The 19,027-nt window shown below is 28.4% G+C and overlaps 2 protein-coding genes across 2 annotated transcripts; both read left to right on the forward strand.

Annotated features, from left to right (window-relative positions):
• The first annotated feature begins 1,558 nt into the window (after nucleotides 1-1,558).
• On the forward strand, nucleotides 1,559-3,666 carry LOC106409151 (pentatricopeptide repeat-containing protein At5g38730). The gene has a single exon (XM_013849827.3). It carries the CDS (start codon nucleotides 1,640-1,642, stop codon nucleotides 3,419-3,421), a length of 1,782 nt encoding a protein of 593 aa, XP_013705281.1. The 5' UTR covers nucleotides 1,559-1,639; the 3' UTR covers nucleotides 3,422-3,666.
• A 12,796-nt stretch (nucleotides 3,667-16,462) lies between these two features.
• On the forward strand, nucleotides 16,463-18,385 carry LOC106409505 (protein GLUTAMINE DUMPER 7). Its single transcript, XM_048754780.1, has one exon. The coding sequence runs from the start codon at nucleotides 17,887-17,889 to the stop codon at nucleotides 18,187-18,189; it is 303 nt and encodes a 100-aa protein (XP_048610737.1). The 5' UTR covers nucleotides 16,463-17,886; the 3' UTR covers nucleotides 18,190-18,385.
• Nucleotides 18,386-19,027: the final 642 nt, after the last annotated feature.

Here is a 19,027-nt window from a genome sequence, read left to right on the forward strand (position 1 = left end):
TAGAGAATTGGTTAGATCAGGTGGAAAATATAAGCTGTGCACCCACAACAACTTGGGTTTAATTCCTTTTGTCCTGTCTTTTTCTGTTTTGTTATTAATAGTGCACCCAATAGAAACATTGCCTAGAGCGCCCATGTATATAACCTAACCATGATAATTACCATGATAATCACTGTCCAGCCAAGAAACAATACAGTTTTGTGGTGAGCTGATCTAGAATGAACTCACATTACATTTGAGAATATTTTTGGGTTGGTTTCTCAAAAATGGAAAAAAATCACATAATATAGAAAAATGACTTTCACACAAAGAGTTCTTCAAAAACAACATCGTTAGAAAAATATCTTAAACTAATTACAAGTTAAACTAATTGAAGTTTATTCAACTTTAATCTTCTACAACATCTGGAATCTAATTTTTTTTCCAAAATTACGTAGATCCACTAAAATCCTCAACTACTCACTCTTACTTTGCTATTATACTGAGAAATCTAGAAACCATTTTTTGCTCTTCAGAACTGAAGTTATAAAAGCGAAGTGAAATATACTTACATAATACCGAAAAATACAAGCCTATCAATTTATTAATCTTTCTTGGAAAGTTTTTTTATCTCTTTTATTTTCTGTCCTTGTAATAAGTTGCTTTGCAACAATGTTAAACTAAAAAATGGTATAAATTTTAACATTTGCACCAAAAAATAAAAAATATGTTTTTTCCCCTATTAGATATTTGTTTGTTTCCATTTAGAAGAACATCTACCATAGCGAAACCCTGAAACTCGTCTAATTCGGGTTTCAAAAATGACGATTTTTTAAAATTAGATTGGGTTATTTCGGTCGAGAGAAGTTGGTCCACGATCTGATCTGGTTTAAAAGCCTTCTAAAAAGAGTTATTCATGGTTCACGGGTTCACCCCCTAGAGTAAACCTCTAGATTCATCAGCCAATAGGATTTCATTATTTCAAATTCGATATTTTTTAAAAAAGAAAACAAAATATTATCAAGTTATATTATGTTTTTAAAATAAAAAAATAAAAAAAAACATAGCAGCTACAGAAAAACAAATTAAAAAAATATTTTTAACGTCGTCAGCAAAATATTAAACCCTAAATCCTAATCCCTAAACCCTAAATCTTAAATCCTAAATCCTTGGGTAAACCTAAACCTTTGGGTAAACCCTAAACCCTTGGATAAACTCTAAACCCTTGGGTAAACCCTAAACCCTTGGATAAATCCTAAACTCTAAATAAAAACACTAAACCCTAAAATTCTAAACCCTAAATCTTAAACCCTAAACCTTTGAGTGTTTTCGTGTTTAGTGATTTTGATTTAGAGTTTAAGATTTATCTTAGAGTTTAAGATTTATCCTAGAGTTTAGGGTTTAGGATTTAGGGTTTAGGGATTAGTATTTAGGGTTTAATATTTTGATGACGACGTTAAAAATATTTTTTTTGTAATTATTACTATTTTCTATTTATTTCTTTTTTATTTTTAATTTTAAAAAAATAATATAATTTGACAATATTTTGTTTCTTTTTTTTAAAAGATATCAAATATACTAATGGTTGGGGTGAACCCAATAATAAGTCTTCTAAAAATTGCCGCTGCAGGAATCTCACTGTTTACAAACGACAACAACAATGGTGAATATCGCATCCGCAAATCGAGAAGCTTTGATCGCACAAAGTATCTGCGGCACTATATTGAAAGGAAACTGGAAAAACATTCTGAAACACAAACTCGATTCAGGACTACTAACATCATCCATAACCACACAGGTACTCTCCGAGCTTTCATCGTATGGCGGACCTTCTCTCGCACTAAGCTTCTTCACCTGGACTAATTCGATCCCAAGTTGCAAACACACCTTACAGTATTCCTGGAAAATGATTCTGATCCTCACCAAACACAATCATTTCAAAACCGCACACCAACTGCTCGACAAATTGTCTCAACGAGAGCTTTTGTCATCGCCTTTGGTTTTAAGGTCTCTACTTAATGGTGTTTCGGAAGACCCGGAAGTTCTGTCTCACGTCTTTAGCTGGATGATCATATATTACGCTAAATCCGGCATGATCAGGGACTCTATCGAGGTTTTCGAGCAGATCAGGAGTTGCGGGTTAAGGCCTCACTTGCAAGCTTGTACTGTGTTGCTTAATAGTTTAGTGAAAGAGAGATTGACTGATTCAGTTTGGAAAGTGTTCAAGAAGATGGGTAAGCTAGGTGTTGTGGCTAACATTCATTTGTACAATGTGTTGTTTCACGCTTGTTCTAAGTCCGGAGATCCTAAGAGAGCAGAGAAGCTGTTGAGTGAGATGGAAGAGAGAGGTGTCTTTCCTGATCTTTTTACTTACAACACGTTGATCTCGGCGTACTGCAGAAAGGGTATGCATTACGAGGCGTTATCAGTGCAAGACAGGATGCAGAGAAGCGGGATTGGTCCTGATATCGTCACTTATAACTCGCTTATACATGGGTTTTGTAGAGAAGGTAGAATGAGAGAGGCCACGAGGCTGTTCCGTGAGATTAAAGGGGTTGTTACGGCCAACCATGTTACTTACACTACTTTGATTGATGGGTATTGTAGAACGAATGATATAGATGAGGCTTCGAGGCTACGTGAGGTTATGGAGGCGAGAGGGTTTTCTCCTGGAGTTGTGACTTATAACTCGATTCTTCGTAAGCTTTGTGAAGATGGAAGAATAAGAGAAGCTAACCGGCTTTTGACTGAGATGAGTGGGAAAAAGATAGAACCTGATAACATCACTTGCAACACTTTGATCAATGCGTATTGTAAAATCGGAGACATGGTGTCTGCTGTGAAGGTAAAGAAGAAGATGGTTGATTCAGGGCTAAAACTTGATATCTATTCGTACAAAGCATTGATTCATGGGTTCTGTAAAGTGTTGGAAATGGACAATGCGAAGGAGGAGCTCTTCTCTATGCTAGAGAAAGGCTTATCGCCAGGATACTCGACTTATTCTTGGCTCGTGGATGGATTCTATGACCAGAACAAGCAAGATGAAATCTCAAAACTTCCTGAGGAGTTTGAGAAAAGAGGTCTTTGTCCTGATGTGGCTCTATACAGAGGATTAATAAGAAGGATTTGTAAGTTAGAACAGGTGGATCTCGCCAAAGTGTTGCTTGACTCAATGGAAAAGAAGGGTTTGATGGGAGATAGCGTTATATACACAACCATGGCTTACGCGTATTGGAGAACAGGGAAGGTCACTGAAGCTTCTGCTTTGTTTGATATAATGTATAATCGACGGTTGATGGTAAACTTGAAACTGTATAAATCTCTCAGTGCCTCCTACGCTGGTGATAATGAAGTGTTGAGATTCTTTTGGAGTCATGTAGGTGATAAAAGTCTCATATCGAAAAGCATCTTACGGGATATGAACAGAAGCGAGGTCTTATGAAGTGAGTACCCGTATGAGCTCAGTGTTGATCACGAACTCTGAGTCGCTTGGAGCCTTGGACTCGTAGGAATTAAACTCAAAGTTTCATTCTTTTAAGAGGGTCCGAGTTTCCTCTGTTTTGAGAAATTAGTTAATGGGCAAGCCTGATAATTTTAAGGCTTTGAATGGTGTACATACTTGAAAGACTTTAGCACCATCGATCAAAGTTATATTATTCATTCTTTTTTTTTTTTTTTTTTTTTTTTTTTTTTGAACATTATATATTATTATTACAAACTTCTTTTCTTTTTTTTTTCATTCTTACAAACTTCTCTTTAGTAAAGGAAATTTTACTGTTTGCTTTCATATGCATTATTTTTTTTAATTGCTTCAATAATAAATTACTTTAGTAATAATAATATCAAATTAAAACATCAAAAAGTTATATTTCCAAACCTTCAATATCATTGCAGTTAAGAATGGTTTTCGGATTATACTAAATCTCTTAGCTAGATTAACACTGAAAATAATCTAATCCCTTATATATTAATTGAGTAACATTTGAAAAGATGTAACCTCAGTTTTGTATTAATTAAAATAGGTCCCAATGCATAGGTGACACTCAATTAGGTAGTCAATTACATTCAATTGAAAAATAAGTAGGTCCACATTCGATTTTTATATGTTGTTAGATACATAAGTTGGTCAAACTATATGATATAATGATATGATATGTTATTTTCTTTCCTTAAATCAAACCTACGGAATTACCATAAATGACTAATATATATATGACAATTAATGATTTTAATAATAAAGATTTGATAACAATTTATATCTCCTCCATCATTTTTTGTTTAATTTTATATTATTAAAATAAATTAAACAATCAAATTAGCTATAAAAGTAAAATTTAGATTTTTTCATATATGTTTTATTTTGAATTTTTAAAAACGACAATAAATGACTAAAACTATTAAAATTATTATGTTAAAAATTAATGATCAATGGTTTAACATTTTTATTATAAGAAGATACACATGATTTTAAAACCATATGAGTAAAAAATATCATTTAATAATAAAATAAATATATATATATATATATAGATTAAACACTATATACCATAGGATTACATAAATATTTTAATATTAAAAGTTTCAATGAATTTTCAAGAACATTTATAAATTATAAACTTATTAAAGATTTCAGATTGAAAATTTTGTTATCGATGATTTAAATATTTTGTTATAAAATGATATGAATGATCATAGAACCGTATGATTATAAATTCTTATTTAATAAATAACTATATAAAATATACTATTCTTAGAAAAATAGGTTGGTCCATCTTAACTTATATTACACTTTTTATTAAACTAACTATCGAATTGATAAATAACGTACCAAAAAATGTTTTGCACTTTCCTTAAATAAAAGCTACGAAATTACCTAATATGATTAACATATATGTGAAAATTAATTATTATGAATAATAAATATTTGATAACAATTTTTGTATCTTAGTTCTTTTTAAAAATTTTATATTATTAAAAGATATTAAAAATCACATTAAATATATAATAAAAAACATTTATATTTTTTTATATGTTATATTTTGAATTTTTCAAAACGTCTATAAATTATTAGAAATTGAAGATCACCACTCTTAAAATTTTGTGATCAATAGATTATTTTTTTTGTCATAATAAGTTACAAATGATCATAAAATTGTATTAATATGAACTTTTATTTAATATTATAAGAAGATACACATGATTTTAAAACTATATGAGTAAAAAATATCATTTAATAATAAAACATATATATATATATACATATATATAGATTAAACTATATACCATAAGGTTACATAAATATTTTAATATTAAAACTTTCAATGAATTTTCAAAAACATTTATAAATTATAAACTTATTAAAGATTTCACATTGAAAATTTTGTTATCGATGATTTAAATATTCAGTTATAAAACGATATGAATGATCATAGAAGTGTATGATTATAAATTCTCATTTAATAAATGACTATAAAAAATATATTATTCTTAAAAAAATAGGTTGGTCCATCTTAACTTACATTATATTTTTTATTAAACTAACTATCGAATATTCGAATTGATAAATAATCTACCAAATATTGTTTTTGCACTTTCCTTAATTAGAAGCTACGAAATTACCTAATATGATTAACGTATATATGAAAATTAATTATTATGAATAATAAATATTTGATAACAATTTTGGTATCTTAGTTCTTTTTTTAATTTTATATTATTAAAAGATATTAAAAAAATCACATTAAATATATAATAAAAACATTTATATTTTTTCTTATATGTTATATTTTGAATTTTTCAAAACGTCTATATATTATTAGAAATTTGAAGATTCTCACCCTGAAAATTTTGTGATCAATAGATTATTTTTTTTGTTATAATAAGTTACAAATGATCATAAAATATAACGCATATGAATTTTTATTTAATAAATATTCAAACTAAATAATATATATATATATATATATATACTAATGATTTAAAGCAAAAAGATTGGCTGATCAATTTAGTTGTCTAGTTGAAATCTTTCAAAAGTATGTGAAAGACTAAAGTCAAAGTAAATATGGATTTAGAATAGTAGTTATATTTTACTAACCAAAATACCGAAAAAAACCGAACCGAATCGAAACCAACCCGATATCTGGATTGAATACCCCTAATCCAAATGAAGCCAAACTATTGTTTCATTCTCCAAAATATAATAAAAATAATAACTTAATTCCGCGCAAGGCGCGGATCTTATCCTAGTACTCTATAAAAGTTGAGGCTATAAGCCGTCGAGGACGTCCACGTAGGATTTAAAACTTTCAGTCGTGTTTTGACACATCAACATTTTAGTTTGCTATATAAAAAAAAAAAATTAAATTACACATTTTAGTTTGCTATTTTGACAAATCAACATTATGTCAAATCATCATTTAAAAAAATATGTTAATATTTCCAAAAAATATATTTAATAAAAATGAAATTAGTATGTACATATGTAATATAAATTAAACTAACAAAATAAATATTAAAGTTGTTGCCACTATAGTAGAATGGAAAATCAAAATATTAATATTAACAAAACAACTTACATTTTTTTTATGTACAATAAATCTAAAATTATTTTATACCAAAATTGAATAGTAAATTAATGTTAAAACAGTTAAAAGTAACAAAAACAAAAATAAAACATGAAACATTCTTATACAAACAATCAATTTTTTTTGTGTCACGATATAAACAACCAATCAAAATATGACAACTTAACATTTCTAAAAATATGTTAATATAATAAAAAAACTATAACAATTGCATATACAATATAAATTAAACTAAAAGAAGAAATATTAACATTTGACAATTATTTAACAAATGAAACTACTATAGTAAAATGAAAAATCAAAAGCAAAATAGTGATATTAACAAAAAAACTTAATGTCTTATTATGTATAAAGTACATTTTATACTATACAAATTAAACTAACAAAATAAATATTAAATTTGACAACTTACATAAAAAATTGCAACTACTATAGAACGGAAAATCAAATGAAAAATAGTAATATTAACAAAAAAAATCATATTTTTATTTACAATAAATCTTAAAATATTTAATACAAAAATAGAATGGTAAATAAATGTTAAATAGTTAAAATTAACAAAAAAAATAAAACTTTCTTATACAAACAACCAACCAACCAATTCATATACTATATATAAGTTGATATTATAATCATTGAGAATGTTCACATGTTATTTTAAGGCACCAAAAATATATCAAATCGTTTTTTAATTTGGTATTTCTAAAAATGTTAATATTACAAAAAATTTATTTCAAAATAAAATATAAATAATTATCAAATAAGTTAAACTTACAAAATTAAAAACATCATGTACAAATCTATACTATATAAAATAAAGTTTCGAAATTAACATAAAAATAACAAACAAATATAATACTTAATTTAAAAATGCAATACTTTCAAACAATTATAACTATATAAATCTAAAACACATGATTTAAAAAATTTAGGTTATATACTGCTGAAAATATTCAACAAAAATATGTACTATATGTAATTTGATGCAATAAATCATTGAAAATATCCACATATTATTTTAAAGCACCAAAATATGCAAAATTACCATTTTAGTTATTATTTTAAATATTTCAAGATTTTCAAAAAAAAAAATTATTTCAAAATTAAAAAGGAACCACTATTCAATTTAGTGAAAAGGCAAAATTATTACATGTCTACCACTTTCATGCTATCACTTTTCATTTTTACAACCACTAAAGTGACATTTTTAAAAATATATTTTTCATTAAGTGGCAAAACACTCTTATACACTTGTTCTTTCTATATATAATAAATAAATATTAAATAAATAAAAATATAAAAAAATAAAAAAAATAATTTTTTCAATTTTTTTTCGAATTATACTATTTCGAAATTCAAACCCGAAACCCTAAAACTCAACTCTAAACCCCAAACCACCAATCCTAAACCCTACTTTTTTTTGAAATATGAACCCTAAACCCTAAACCATCAGTCCTAAACCCTTTTTTTTTTTGAAATACGAATCCTAAACCCTGAAACATCAACTCTAAACCCTAACCTCGAAACCTCAACTCTAAACCCTAAACCCTAAACCTTCAACTCTAAACCCTAAAACATCAACTCTAAACCATAATCCCTAAACTTCAACTCTAAACACTAAAACATCAACACTAAACCCTAAACTATCAACACTAAACCCTAAACCCTAAAAAGTAAACTCTAAACCCTAAACCCTAAACCCTAAAACATCAACTCTAAACCCTAAATCCTAAACCTTCAACTCTAAACCCTCAACTCTAAACCCTAAATCCTAAACCCTAAACCCTAAACCCTAAAACCCTAGAGTTGATGTTTTAGGGTTTAGATTTGAAGGTTTAGGGTTTTAGAGTTTAGGGTTTACGTTTAGGGTTTAGAATTGATGTTTTAGGGTTTAGATTTGAAAGTTTAGGGTTTTAGGGTTTAGGGTTCGCATTTCAGAAAAATATATGGTTTAGGGTTTAGATTTGAAGGTTTAAAGCTTAGGGTTTAGAGTTGATGTTTCAGGGTTTAGGGTTTAGAGTTGATGTTTCATGGTTTAGGGTTTAGAATTGATGATTTAAGGTTTAAAGTTGATGTTTTAAGTTTAGATTTAGGGTTTAGGGTTTACGTTTAGGGTTTAGAGTTGATATTTTAGGGTTTAGATTTGAAGGTTTAGGGTTTAGAGTTGGCATTTTGTGGTTTAGGGTTTAGAGTTGATGATTTAAGGTTTAAAGTTGATGTTTTAAGTTTAGATTTAGGGTTTACGTTTAGGGTTTAGAGTTGATGTTTTAGGGTTTAGAGTTGATGTTTCGGGATTTAGGGTTTAGAGTTGATGTTTCGTGGTTTAAGGTTTAGAGTTGATGATTTAGGGTTTAGAGTTGATGTTTTAAGTTTAGATTGGTTAAACATATGTTTTTTTTTTGTCAAAATTAATTAAAAGGTTATAAAAGTATTTTACCTTTCATTAAAAATGTGGGTAAAAATTGTTAGTGTAAACATGAAAATTACTATTTTGAAAATGGTATTTTTGGTAATTTCCCAAATAATAGTAAACCTTTGAAAGACCAACATAAAATTAACTAAAAATAAAAATCTTAAAGAATACAAGAATTTCAAATAATAATGAATCTAAAACTATTTTCGTTACATATGAATCTAACAAAATATGATTTCAAAATGGAAGCTATTTCTTTAAAAAAAAATATCAATAATAAATTTAGTAAACAAAATTGTCAAATATCTAAAAAAAATCAGTTTATTATAAAAAATAAATGTTTGGAAGACCAACATAAAATTAAGGGGGTGATATTCAATCCAAGAATTTAATAGAATTTGAAAGAATTCATAAATAATAATTTTTGTAGTAGTTTAAAAATTTTGATGAGGGTTTAATGCATTTACATAATTCTCATGTTTACTTTTCTTAAGGATTTTAAAGGAATGCACTTAAATTTGATAGAATATCAATTTCTCTAAAATCAATGAAAATTTTGAATCTTTATTATATTGAAAAGATAACAAACATTATTTTAGTTATAAAACTGAAAGAAATATAACAGTTACTACTACTACAAAAATTCACTGATTGTAGCAATTTTATTGCATAAAACAAAATAAGGGTTTTTTCGTTGTGCTACACTTTGACGATGAAAAATATTTGTGTTATTTCAGTTTTGTCGCTTTTTTTTCATTACTTAAGAAATAAAAAGAAAATCTTTTATCAAAAAAAGAAAAGAAAAAAGAAATAAAAAGAAGCTGGACTAATATCATTACGTCGGTATTTCTCGATACAAGAAACATGAAACGTGACTAATACCATCTCGTTGATAGAAATCACGTTAAGGTGGTCGTTGAATTACCCAGGCCCGTTGAATAGCCATCTTGTCAATTATAATACCATACTTGTAAGAAGAGTGGAGATGAGGACGACCGCAAGAAAATATATGACGAACATCACATAATTTCAGATTTACGATGCCAAATCTCCTCACAAGAGGAAGGAATTGGTTCTTGACATTTTTACATTACATTTTTCATTAAATTCTTTTCAAATAACATTACTACAAAATCTACCAAATATTGAATAACACTGGAATTTATTAAGGGAATTAGAAAATTGATTACAAATCTTTAAACCAATAACACAAGATTTTGAAAGAATTGATGAAATCCTTAATTGAATAACAGTAGAATTTAATGGAAACTATAATTCTTTCAAATTCCATCAAACTTCTAGATTCAACACCCCCACCTAAGTAACAAAAATAATTTTAAAACTATAAGGATTTCAAATAATAAAGACAATGTCAATCTAAATCAATTTTTCATTATATATGAATCTAAATAACATATGATTTCAAAATTGAGGATATATATTATTTAAGTGTTCACATAGAATTTATAAATATCATTATAATAATATAAAAATCAGCATTTTAATTTGATAAAGTAAATAAAAAGATTATTTTATTAAAAATAATTAACTTGATATATAAAATAAGTATATATTTGAAATTAAAAAAAAATTAACAAAAATAAAAATATTCAAAACTAAATAAAGTTTTACAAAAAATATTTATAAATAATCACGTATGTAAAAATAAATAAAAATCAGCACAAAACTATAAAAAGAGAAATTAAAATTTGTAAAAAATTATCTTTAAAGTTAGATTGAAATTTATAGCTAACTATTGAAAACTTAATAAAATAAGAGATTGACAAGAAAAAATCTAATTATGTCCGTAACCTTTAATACTATATGGACTATATGTTTTAAAAATCAGAAATAACTGAAAATACCAATAAAAATATTTAAAGTCAGCATCTTAAGTTAATGTTTTTATAAATCTTTAATTTTCTAAAAAAAAAAAACAAAACGAAATAAAAAAATGCTTGATTGATATAAATGATAACTCTTCATTAATTAAAGTCAAAATTATAAAATTATGTCTTAAAGTATGTCAAAACATACAAATAGCTTATAAATCAAAATAAAATAAATAATTAATATCATCTTACTTAATATGATCAAATAAATATAAAGGTAAACTGAAATTTAGTATTTTTGTTTTATTTATATTGGTCTCAGCTATAAAATAGTATAAATTTATAATATGTTATATGAGTTTCTTAGAAAAATAATGGTTGATCGTGATTCTTTTTTTACAGAGTCAATTTATTATTTAGTTTACAATAAGTTACAAAGATTTGTTGGAAATAAGTGATGGTAACAATAATTTACTTATGTAAGAAATATATTGTTAAACATGTCGTTTATCTATATTTTTTCAAATCATTTATCTATGTGTTCTCAAGCTGTTTTTATCAATAAATGAATAAACATAGTTATTTAGTAATCAAAAATTAAAATTTAATAAATTTTAACATATATGTTTTTAAGAAAATCATTATAAAAATATTCATTAAACTTATCAAATATGTTTTTAAGAAAAAACTCTAAATATTCTATAATAAATAAGTTTTTTTTTTAAAATATGGTTATTAAAAATTATGCAAACTATACGGTGACTTTTCATAAGTATTTAGTGTAATTCACCGATAAAATTTATAGGACATATAGTTATGAAATTTTATTAAAACAATTAACATAACATGTAAAACTAAAAATGATCTCACACGAGTTCTATCAATGAATGATATTTGAAACAAAATGTTATTAATATATATGACAACATAAGAAAAAATCAAAGAGGCTAAAAATTCAAATATTAGTTTGAAATTCAAATAATATTTACAAATAATATTGACATTAGAGTATAGTCTCAGGCTCTCGACAACAGAAAATAAAGATATGAAAAATATTCATTATAAATTCGTCAATTGGAAAATATGTTATCTAAGTTTATGAGATATGATGTGAACTAATAAAACATCATAATCACGCCATTAATTAATATTGTAACTATATCAAGTAGAAGATGTATCTAATATTTTTTATTTATATGTCTTTATTTTAATAAAAAAAATTATTTAACATTAGTTTAAAGTTGTATATATTTATTTCTCTTTTTATTATATCTAAAATAAAATTACTGTTTAAATTTCATAAAAATATTTATAATGATTGAACTCTAAATAAAATACTAACACATATGCATTTAAGCGACTTCAGTAAGGGTATTTCAAATACAAATATTAACAAAAATATATAATACTTTTGCTTTCATTGTAAAACTATGGTAAATACGACGTAAAGCTAGATATTGTGCATATGCATTAATTTTTTTATGTTTTTCAAATATAAGTAAAACTAGATATTGTGCATATGCATTAATTTTCTTATGTTTTTCAAATAGAAAGATAGATAAGAAAAATTATAATAAAAACAATTATAAATTGTACTATTATTTATTATGAATAAAATGATCAATATTTTTTTTTAAATAAGATTAATAAATTATATAAACACGATTATAAATACATTTACATATACAAAAAATATATCAAAATATTAGTTTTTAAAGAGTATAATTGTATAAAAATCTAAACAGAAAAATTAATAAAGCATACTTTGAATAAAACTTCATATAAAAATGTATATAAACCGATTATACTTCATTATCTTACAATTAATATAAAATGATACAAATTATTAAAATAAACTCGCGCGTAGCGCAAGTTGAAAATCTAGTTATATTAACGGTTGTATATGCCTTTCAATCTAAAAAAAAATAAAATCTCAAATGTCTTTTTTTTTTAATATTTTTTTTCGTTTTGATTGTTTTTAATTCAAAAATATTACTTTTATACCCTGATAAATTAACAAAATTACAAAGAGTACATGGGTATTATCCGTCCATCCAACGATCCGTGTTTTTAAAACCAGATTGAAAACTGAACCATATAATATTTGGGTCATGGTTTAATATGATTTGAGCAGGTCAAACATGGTTCAATAATTTGGATTGATATATTTTGAGTCTATAAATTTTTAAGTAGTGTTAGTAAATATGATACATAACTAAAATATAAATAAATTTAAAACATAGAACACTATGAATATAAATTAGTTTTATGTTAATATGGATGATTTATGGATTTTTGATAGTTTTAATGGTTTTTATCAGTTTAATAACTTTGAGATCCAATCTGACTACATGAACGGTTCATGGTCTAACCCGTTATTAGACTCGATCCGGCTATATAACCGGTTCATGGTCGAACCCGGTCCAACCATCGGGTCAGTCCGGTCTTAAAAACACTGCCAACGACCCATGGGGTCTAACATGATATATTCTAGCCCTAAATTCTAACGCTATTTTAGATCTCTCTCTCTCTCTCTTCCTTCTCACAAGGCAATTTTCATAAAATTATCGACCACGTCCTTCTCTCTTTCAAGCCGTTCGTGAAACTTGGAAAAACTAGAACTACAAACTACTAGGTAAGTCTATTATTCTTGTCAATTTTGTGTATATTATCTAAATTTCTAGTTAATAGGTTCATTGTTGTGGCTGCCAAAGATGGCTAAAACAAGATGGACAAAGAAAAGAGTCAAGAATGCAACCCTAGATCTGAGAGCTCCCTGGATTAGATGAAGAAGACGCAAACTAAGTTAAAGAAGATGAGAGTGGATCTCAAGAGAGCTCAAAATCTCAGACTCGACTATTGAGAAAGTCCAGACAAATGAAAAATAAGGTATTAAGGACGAGGAAAGTACTAACCAAAACGTGAGTGACATGATCGACTCAGTGGTAAGTATTTCAATTTGTAGTTTGACTCATCATTTGTTCCTAGACTCAAATAATTCGGTAGAACTATGGAAAACTACTTCGTTTTATTAAGAAAAATATATTTGGAATTGACCGCATTTAAGTAATAGAACATAATTTTGTGATGTGTTTGCTGATTTCAGATGTAACTAGTTCTAACTAGGTAAATTTTGTCTTAGAAATGTACTGACGTCAACTGAATGTTTGTTGCAGGATTCCGAGGATGAAACGACATCACTACAATCTGAATAGGCCAACAAAGGTCAAGAAAAAAAAAAGTGTTGGCTTTAATTGTGGTAAACTATGTTGGTTTTGGTTCCATATTCACTTCAGTTTTTATTTGATTTCATATTACTAGGTAAAACTATTTTAATTGAACATGATATCAGCTACAAAAGTCGATCAGCAGCAAAATCGCAAGTTCTTGCTGACTTCATTATTGAGTAAGCTCCTGAAATGGAACAAGACCTGATCCTTCCTAGTGAGAACTGGATCTTGCATGTCACATGTCTTTTTCCAATAAAGGATCCGGAGTTGGAGTTTATCTTCAATCTCATACATGAGAACTTATCCGGCAGTCATTGCGTCTAGGGTTTGCAGCATTCAACAACGAAGTAGAATACAAGGCCCTTATCGCCGGAATTTGGTTAGAAAAGGCATTAAGGCGAAACAGATTGATATCAATCAAATTACCATAAGGAGTGACTTTACACTCTCAAATAAGAAGTTCAGTTGTAGTACTTTGAGATTGTATCCACGAGGAGCTAGCGCACACAATAGATCTAAAGCAGTTGTGATTAAGCTAGACAAATAGTTTAAAAGCAGTAAACAATGAAAGCAGGGTGAACAAGTAAATTTTCAGTTGATTGATTGAGGTTGTTAACAATAAAGAGAAAACATCAGATCTAGGGTTTCAGGTAATTAGGATTAAAACGATATAAAATACTTAGGTTGTCTATCCTATAACTCAAATTCTTATGTGAAAGTATTCCAGCTTCCGCTGTGAATCAATCCTATTGACTAAGTCCAATATCTCAGATGTCACTTGTTTATACGGATTGAGTTAGAGTCGATCGATTCTTCCTTAGGCAAGCGTTAGCGAGTTGATCGATAGGTTCACTAATCTTAACTAAATCAGTTGTCGCATGTTTCTAGCAATCTTAGCTCAAGGGAATCTCTTCTGGTGCAGAACCTACCGTAGTAGTTGTCCACAATCCTAATATCAGGGTTCTAGTTAGCTACTCTAAAACACAAGCATTACAAGCAATTCCTTGAAGGATATTTATCACCTTAGCAAGTCTATAATTTTGGCTAATTCTTCATAACCCTAATTAAACCTTAAATCTAACAAGTGAATTACTCAGACATAATCAAACAAGACATGATATAAATCTGAATAAACTGCATAGATAAGAATTAGGTAGAAAAACTAGACTTCCAATACAAAGCTCTGAAATAGTCTTGGATCTTCTCTCCAAACTACTAAAACCCTAAACTTTGTGGTATGAAAATATGAAAGTATAGAAAAGCGTGTGTTGAACAATACAATGGCAGAGCACATAAATATTAGGTTAAAGTAGGCCATGGGTAGTTCTGCAAATATGTGGAATCTTGGGCTTCAAGTCGGTCATGAGATGCGGCCCGCTTCACGCGCCTCGCTGTTGATCGACGACAACATGAGTTTGTCGATCGACGTTTGACTCTGAATGTTGACTCGAGCTGGTCTCATGAGCAGCTACGAGTTTCTCCTATCTTTATCTACAAAATGCTCCAAAATAACTATTTTGTTCCAAAATATGTATGAACCTGTAAATACGGAAAAATACTCTAAAACATAATATAAAAATCCTATAACACTCATATACCATAGCTAAAAACTGATAGATCTATGGTATATCACATATCCATGCCTATTGTGACTAGCAATTCGCCGCTTGGAGATTAGATGTTAAAAAAGAATGTATGGACGCATACCTCAAGTCGTCCAAGATCTTTTAAAAGACTTTGAGTTCTTCAAACTCACGAAGGTCCTCAAGGAAAATTGTACGTGCAGATGCACTCACTGGTTTGGGAGTAATCCTAAGGATCAGATAAAGAGGACCATTTTGATCCAAAAGATCGATAGGCCGAGCATGATATTAGCTTCTGAGAAAGACAAAATTGTCACTCCCATCTCAGAGATAACCAACATGGAGGTGGATATAAATCCTCCTAACAAAGATACCAAAGTAGCGGCTGCAGATTGGAGGCTTCCGATCATACAATACATCATCGACATCACATTGCCTGACAACAAATGGGAAGCTTACCTCGTCATGGACGATAAACTCAATCGCTGAACAGCCAATAAAGTTCTACTAACGTGCATTAGAGAGAAGAAACCAGATTGGTCGTGGCTGAGATTCACGAAGGAGCAGTAGATAACCATTCCGGTGGACAAGCTCTGACTCTTAAGGTTAAAGGATTCTATCATTTTTTTCCAACATGATGGCAGATTGCAAAGAATACACCTCAAAATACGAGAAGTGTCAGATGCATGCTACGAACTTCACTGTCCAACCGAACTTTTAAGAACAACTATTGCACTATACCATTGCATGTGCTGAGAAATGGATATAGTAGGTCCTCTATCGAGTTCGAGGAAACAACAGTTCCTGCTTGTGATGACTGATTACTTCAAAAAGTGGATAGAGGAAAAATCATTCATTAATGTTACAAACAAAGAAGTGCATATCTCCATCTAGAAGTACATCATTTTCCGACATGAACTTCCATATGAGATAGTAATTGATAATGGATCCCAGTTCACCTATAACAAGTTCCGTGGATTATGTGAAAGATGGAGGATTCGCTTGAGCACATCTATGTCAAGATACCCCCAAGGAAATGGACAAGCTGGAGAACCAACAAAATCATCATCAAGGGAATCAAGAAATGCCCTGAGCTTAAGAAAGTTCACTGGGCAGACGAGCTGGATGGTGTCCTCTGGTCACATAGAACAACAACCGAGAGGATTAACTAATAGGATAAACTAGTAATGGAAGAAATGGCTCCTGCCTGTGAAGTCAATGTTTCCACCCTCAGATGATCTAAGATTTCTCAACACGTCAAACTGAATAAAGAAATGATGCTCGATGCCGTAGACGAAATATAAGAACGACGAGATCAATCACTTCTCCAACTCCAGAACTATCAACATCTTGCCGAAAACTACTACAACAAGAAATTCCAAGCAAGACCTTTGGAAATCGGTGATCTTGTTCTGAGAAAAGTGTTTGAAAATACTAAAGAGTGGATGTCTGGCAAGCTTGGAACTAACTGGGAAGGTTTATAAGATCGTCAAAGTAATCAAACCCGGCGCCTACCAACTTGCAACATCATCTGGAAAGCCGGTGCCGAGGTTATGGAATTCCATGAACCTTAAATGCTAATTTAAGTAAGAGAACTTCACATGCTAAAAAAAGGAACTATGGATGGCTTGATCATCTTCGGGGGTATGTAGGCTGCTCTCACGAGTTCTATTTCAGTCCATCGTAGTTTTCAATTATGAAAAGCTATACCAATAATATAATAACTAGGTAGAGACTTGCATTTTGCGCAAGGTGAGATTATAGTAATAATAGTATAATGTAATTTACATTTTTATGGATAGTTTGTAGAAATTTGGATTATTGAGCTTCAACAATTTTTAGTTTCTAACTATACTAATTTTACAATAAACTCAATTTAAATATACCATTCTATAAATAAATATTTAAATTAATTTACATCAATATTACATGTTTTATAGTCTATCTGATTTTGAAGATAAAAATTAAAACCATTATACTGATAACTCCTTTTAATTTATAAAGCACGTAACAAATCCATGATTAACAAAACTGTATCTTCACGAAGGATTTAACCTTTGTAAGAAAAGAGAGGCAAGGAATCCTGCAAGTCTTCAAGAAAGAATAACTCCTTTTTAGACAAAGACTCAGAATGCAACTTGGCATCCAAATACAGTGCAAAACGCTCACTTTTGGTAAACTATATATATCAAAAAACCTTCACAAATTCGTGAAGAGGAAAAAACAGTGGAAGAGGGGAGATCAGATTTCAATATAAACGAGGCAATGAGTATGATTAGTGATTCAATGGTTCCGGTTCACCCGAGTTTAGAGAAATTGAATTCTCCCGTTCTCTCTAAGGTTTGTGCATGGGGAGTAATGTTAGGGCTATTTGTTGTTTCAATAATCGCCATGGCTTATGCTTGCTATTACACGCAAAACGCTTCAAATCCAAGCACTGGAGGGCAAGATAAACCAATAAAGAAGGAAGTATTGAAGCCACTAGACATGGAACCAAAGATAGTTGTCATAATGGCCGGTAATGAAAATCCTACCTTCTTTGCCAAGCCAAGCAAGATCAATGCATGACCAGTACAAGACCGCTAGATTATTGTTTTGGTTTTCTTTCTTCTTTCTGCTCCTTACTTGTTTATATTTGAACTTTAAACTCTTTATAATAAAATGATTTTTTAATTTCCTTATAGTCCCTCCGTTTCTAAATGATGTATGTTTTACAAACAAATTAAGAAAACTTGTTATTAAATGTATTATTGTTTTGTGATTAGCTATTTCCCATACTTTCTACCCAATCAAAATTCAGTAAACAAAATTAATGTCTTCGAAGTTTACAATTTACCATTATTATATACACTAAAAATGTGAAATATGTATCTTTTACAAACAATTTTTTTTCTAAAACATAAATTATAATGAAACAGAGAGAGTATAATTAATCACTAGGTAACTGACCTTCGTTTATGCGCATGAACGAATATTATGAAAAACCTAAATTGTAAAATGTATAAATATTTTTAAAAGAATATTTTATATCATTTTAGTTATAACTATATTATTTATGAGTTATTGAGTGTTGATGTTTTAAAGTCCTTGATTTGGCAAAATATTCAATTTTTTGCTATGATATTTTTTACAAACTTAACTAATTCATTTGAAAAAGCATCTGAAATTTTGTTTTAGTATTTTATTTATTTTGTTTTAGTATTTTAGTTACAGTTTCGTATTTTATTTATTTTGCTTTATTTTAGGATTTATGAAATTTTGAAAACACATAAATCACTTATAAAATATATAAACTAACAAAATTCCAATAAAATTATATTTAAGCCCAGCCTAAAGTTGCATAATTTAAGATATAACATTACATAAAATTAGAAATTGAAGTGAAGACTTATCATTTTAGTCAAAA

This window comes from Brassica napus, chromosome C4 (assembly GCF_020379485.1).
Source record: "Brassica napus cultivar Da-Ae chromosome C4, Da-Ae, whole genome shotgun sequence".
Taxonomy (NCBI): Eukaryota; Viridiplantae; Streptophyta; class Magnoliopsida; order Brassicales; family Brassicaceae; genus Brassica; species Brassica napus.

Bases quoted from the DNA above. Each gene is read 5' to 3' on its own strand.
- LOC106409151 (XM_013849827.3), top strand. From the start codon at position 1,640: ATGGTGAATATCGCATCCGCAAATCGAGAAGCTTTGATCGCACAAAGT.
- LOC106409505 (XM_048754780.1), top strand. From the start codon at position 17,887: ATGAGTATGATTAGTGATTCAATGGTTCCGGTTCACCCGAGTTTAGAG.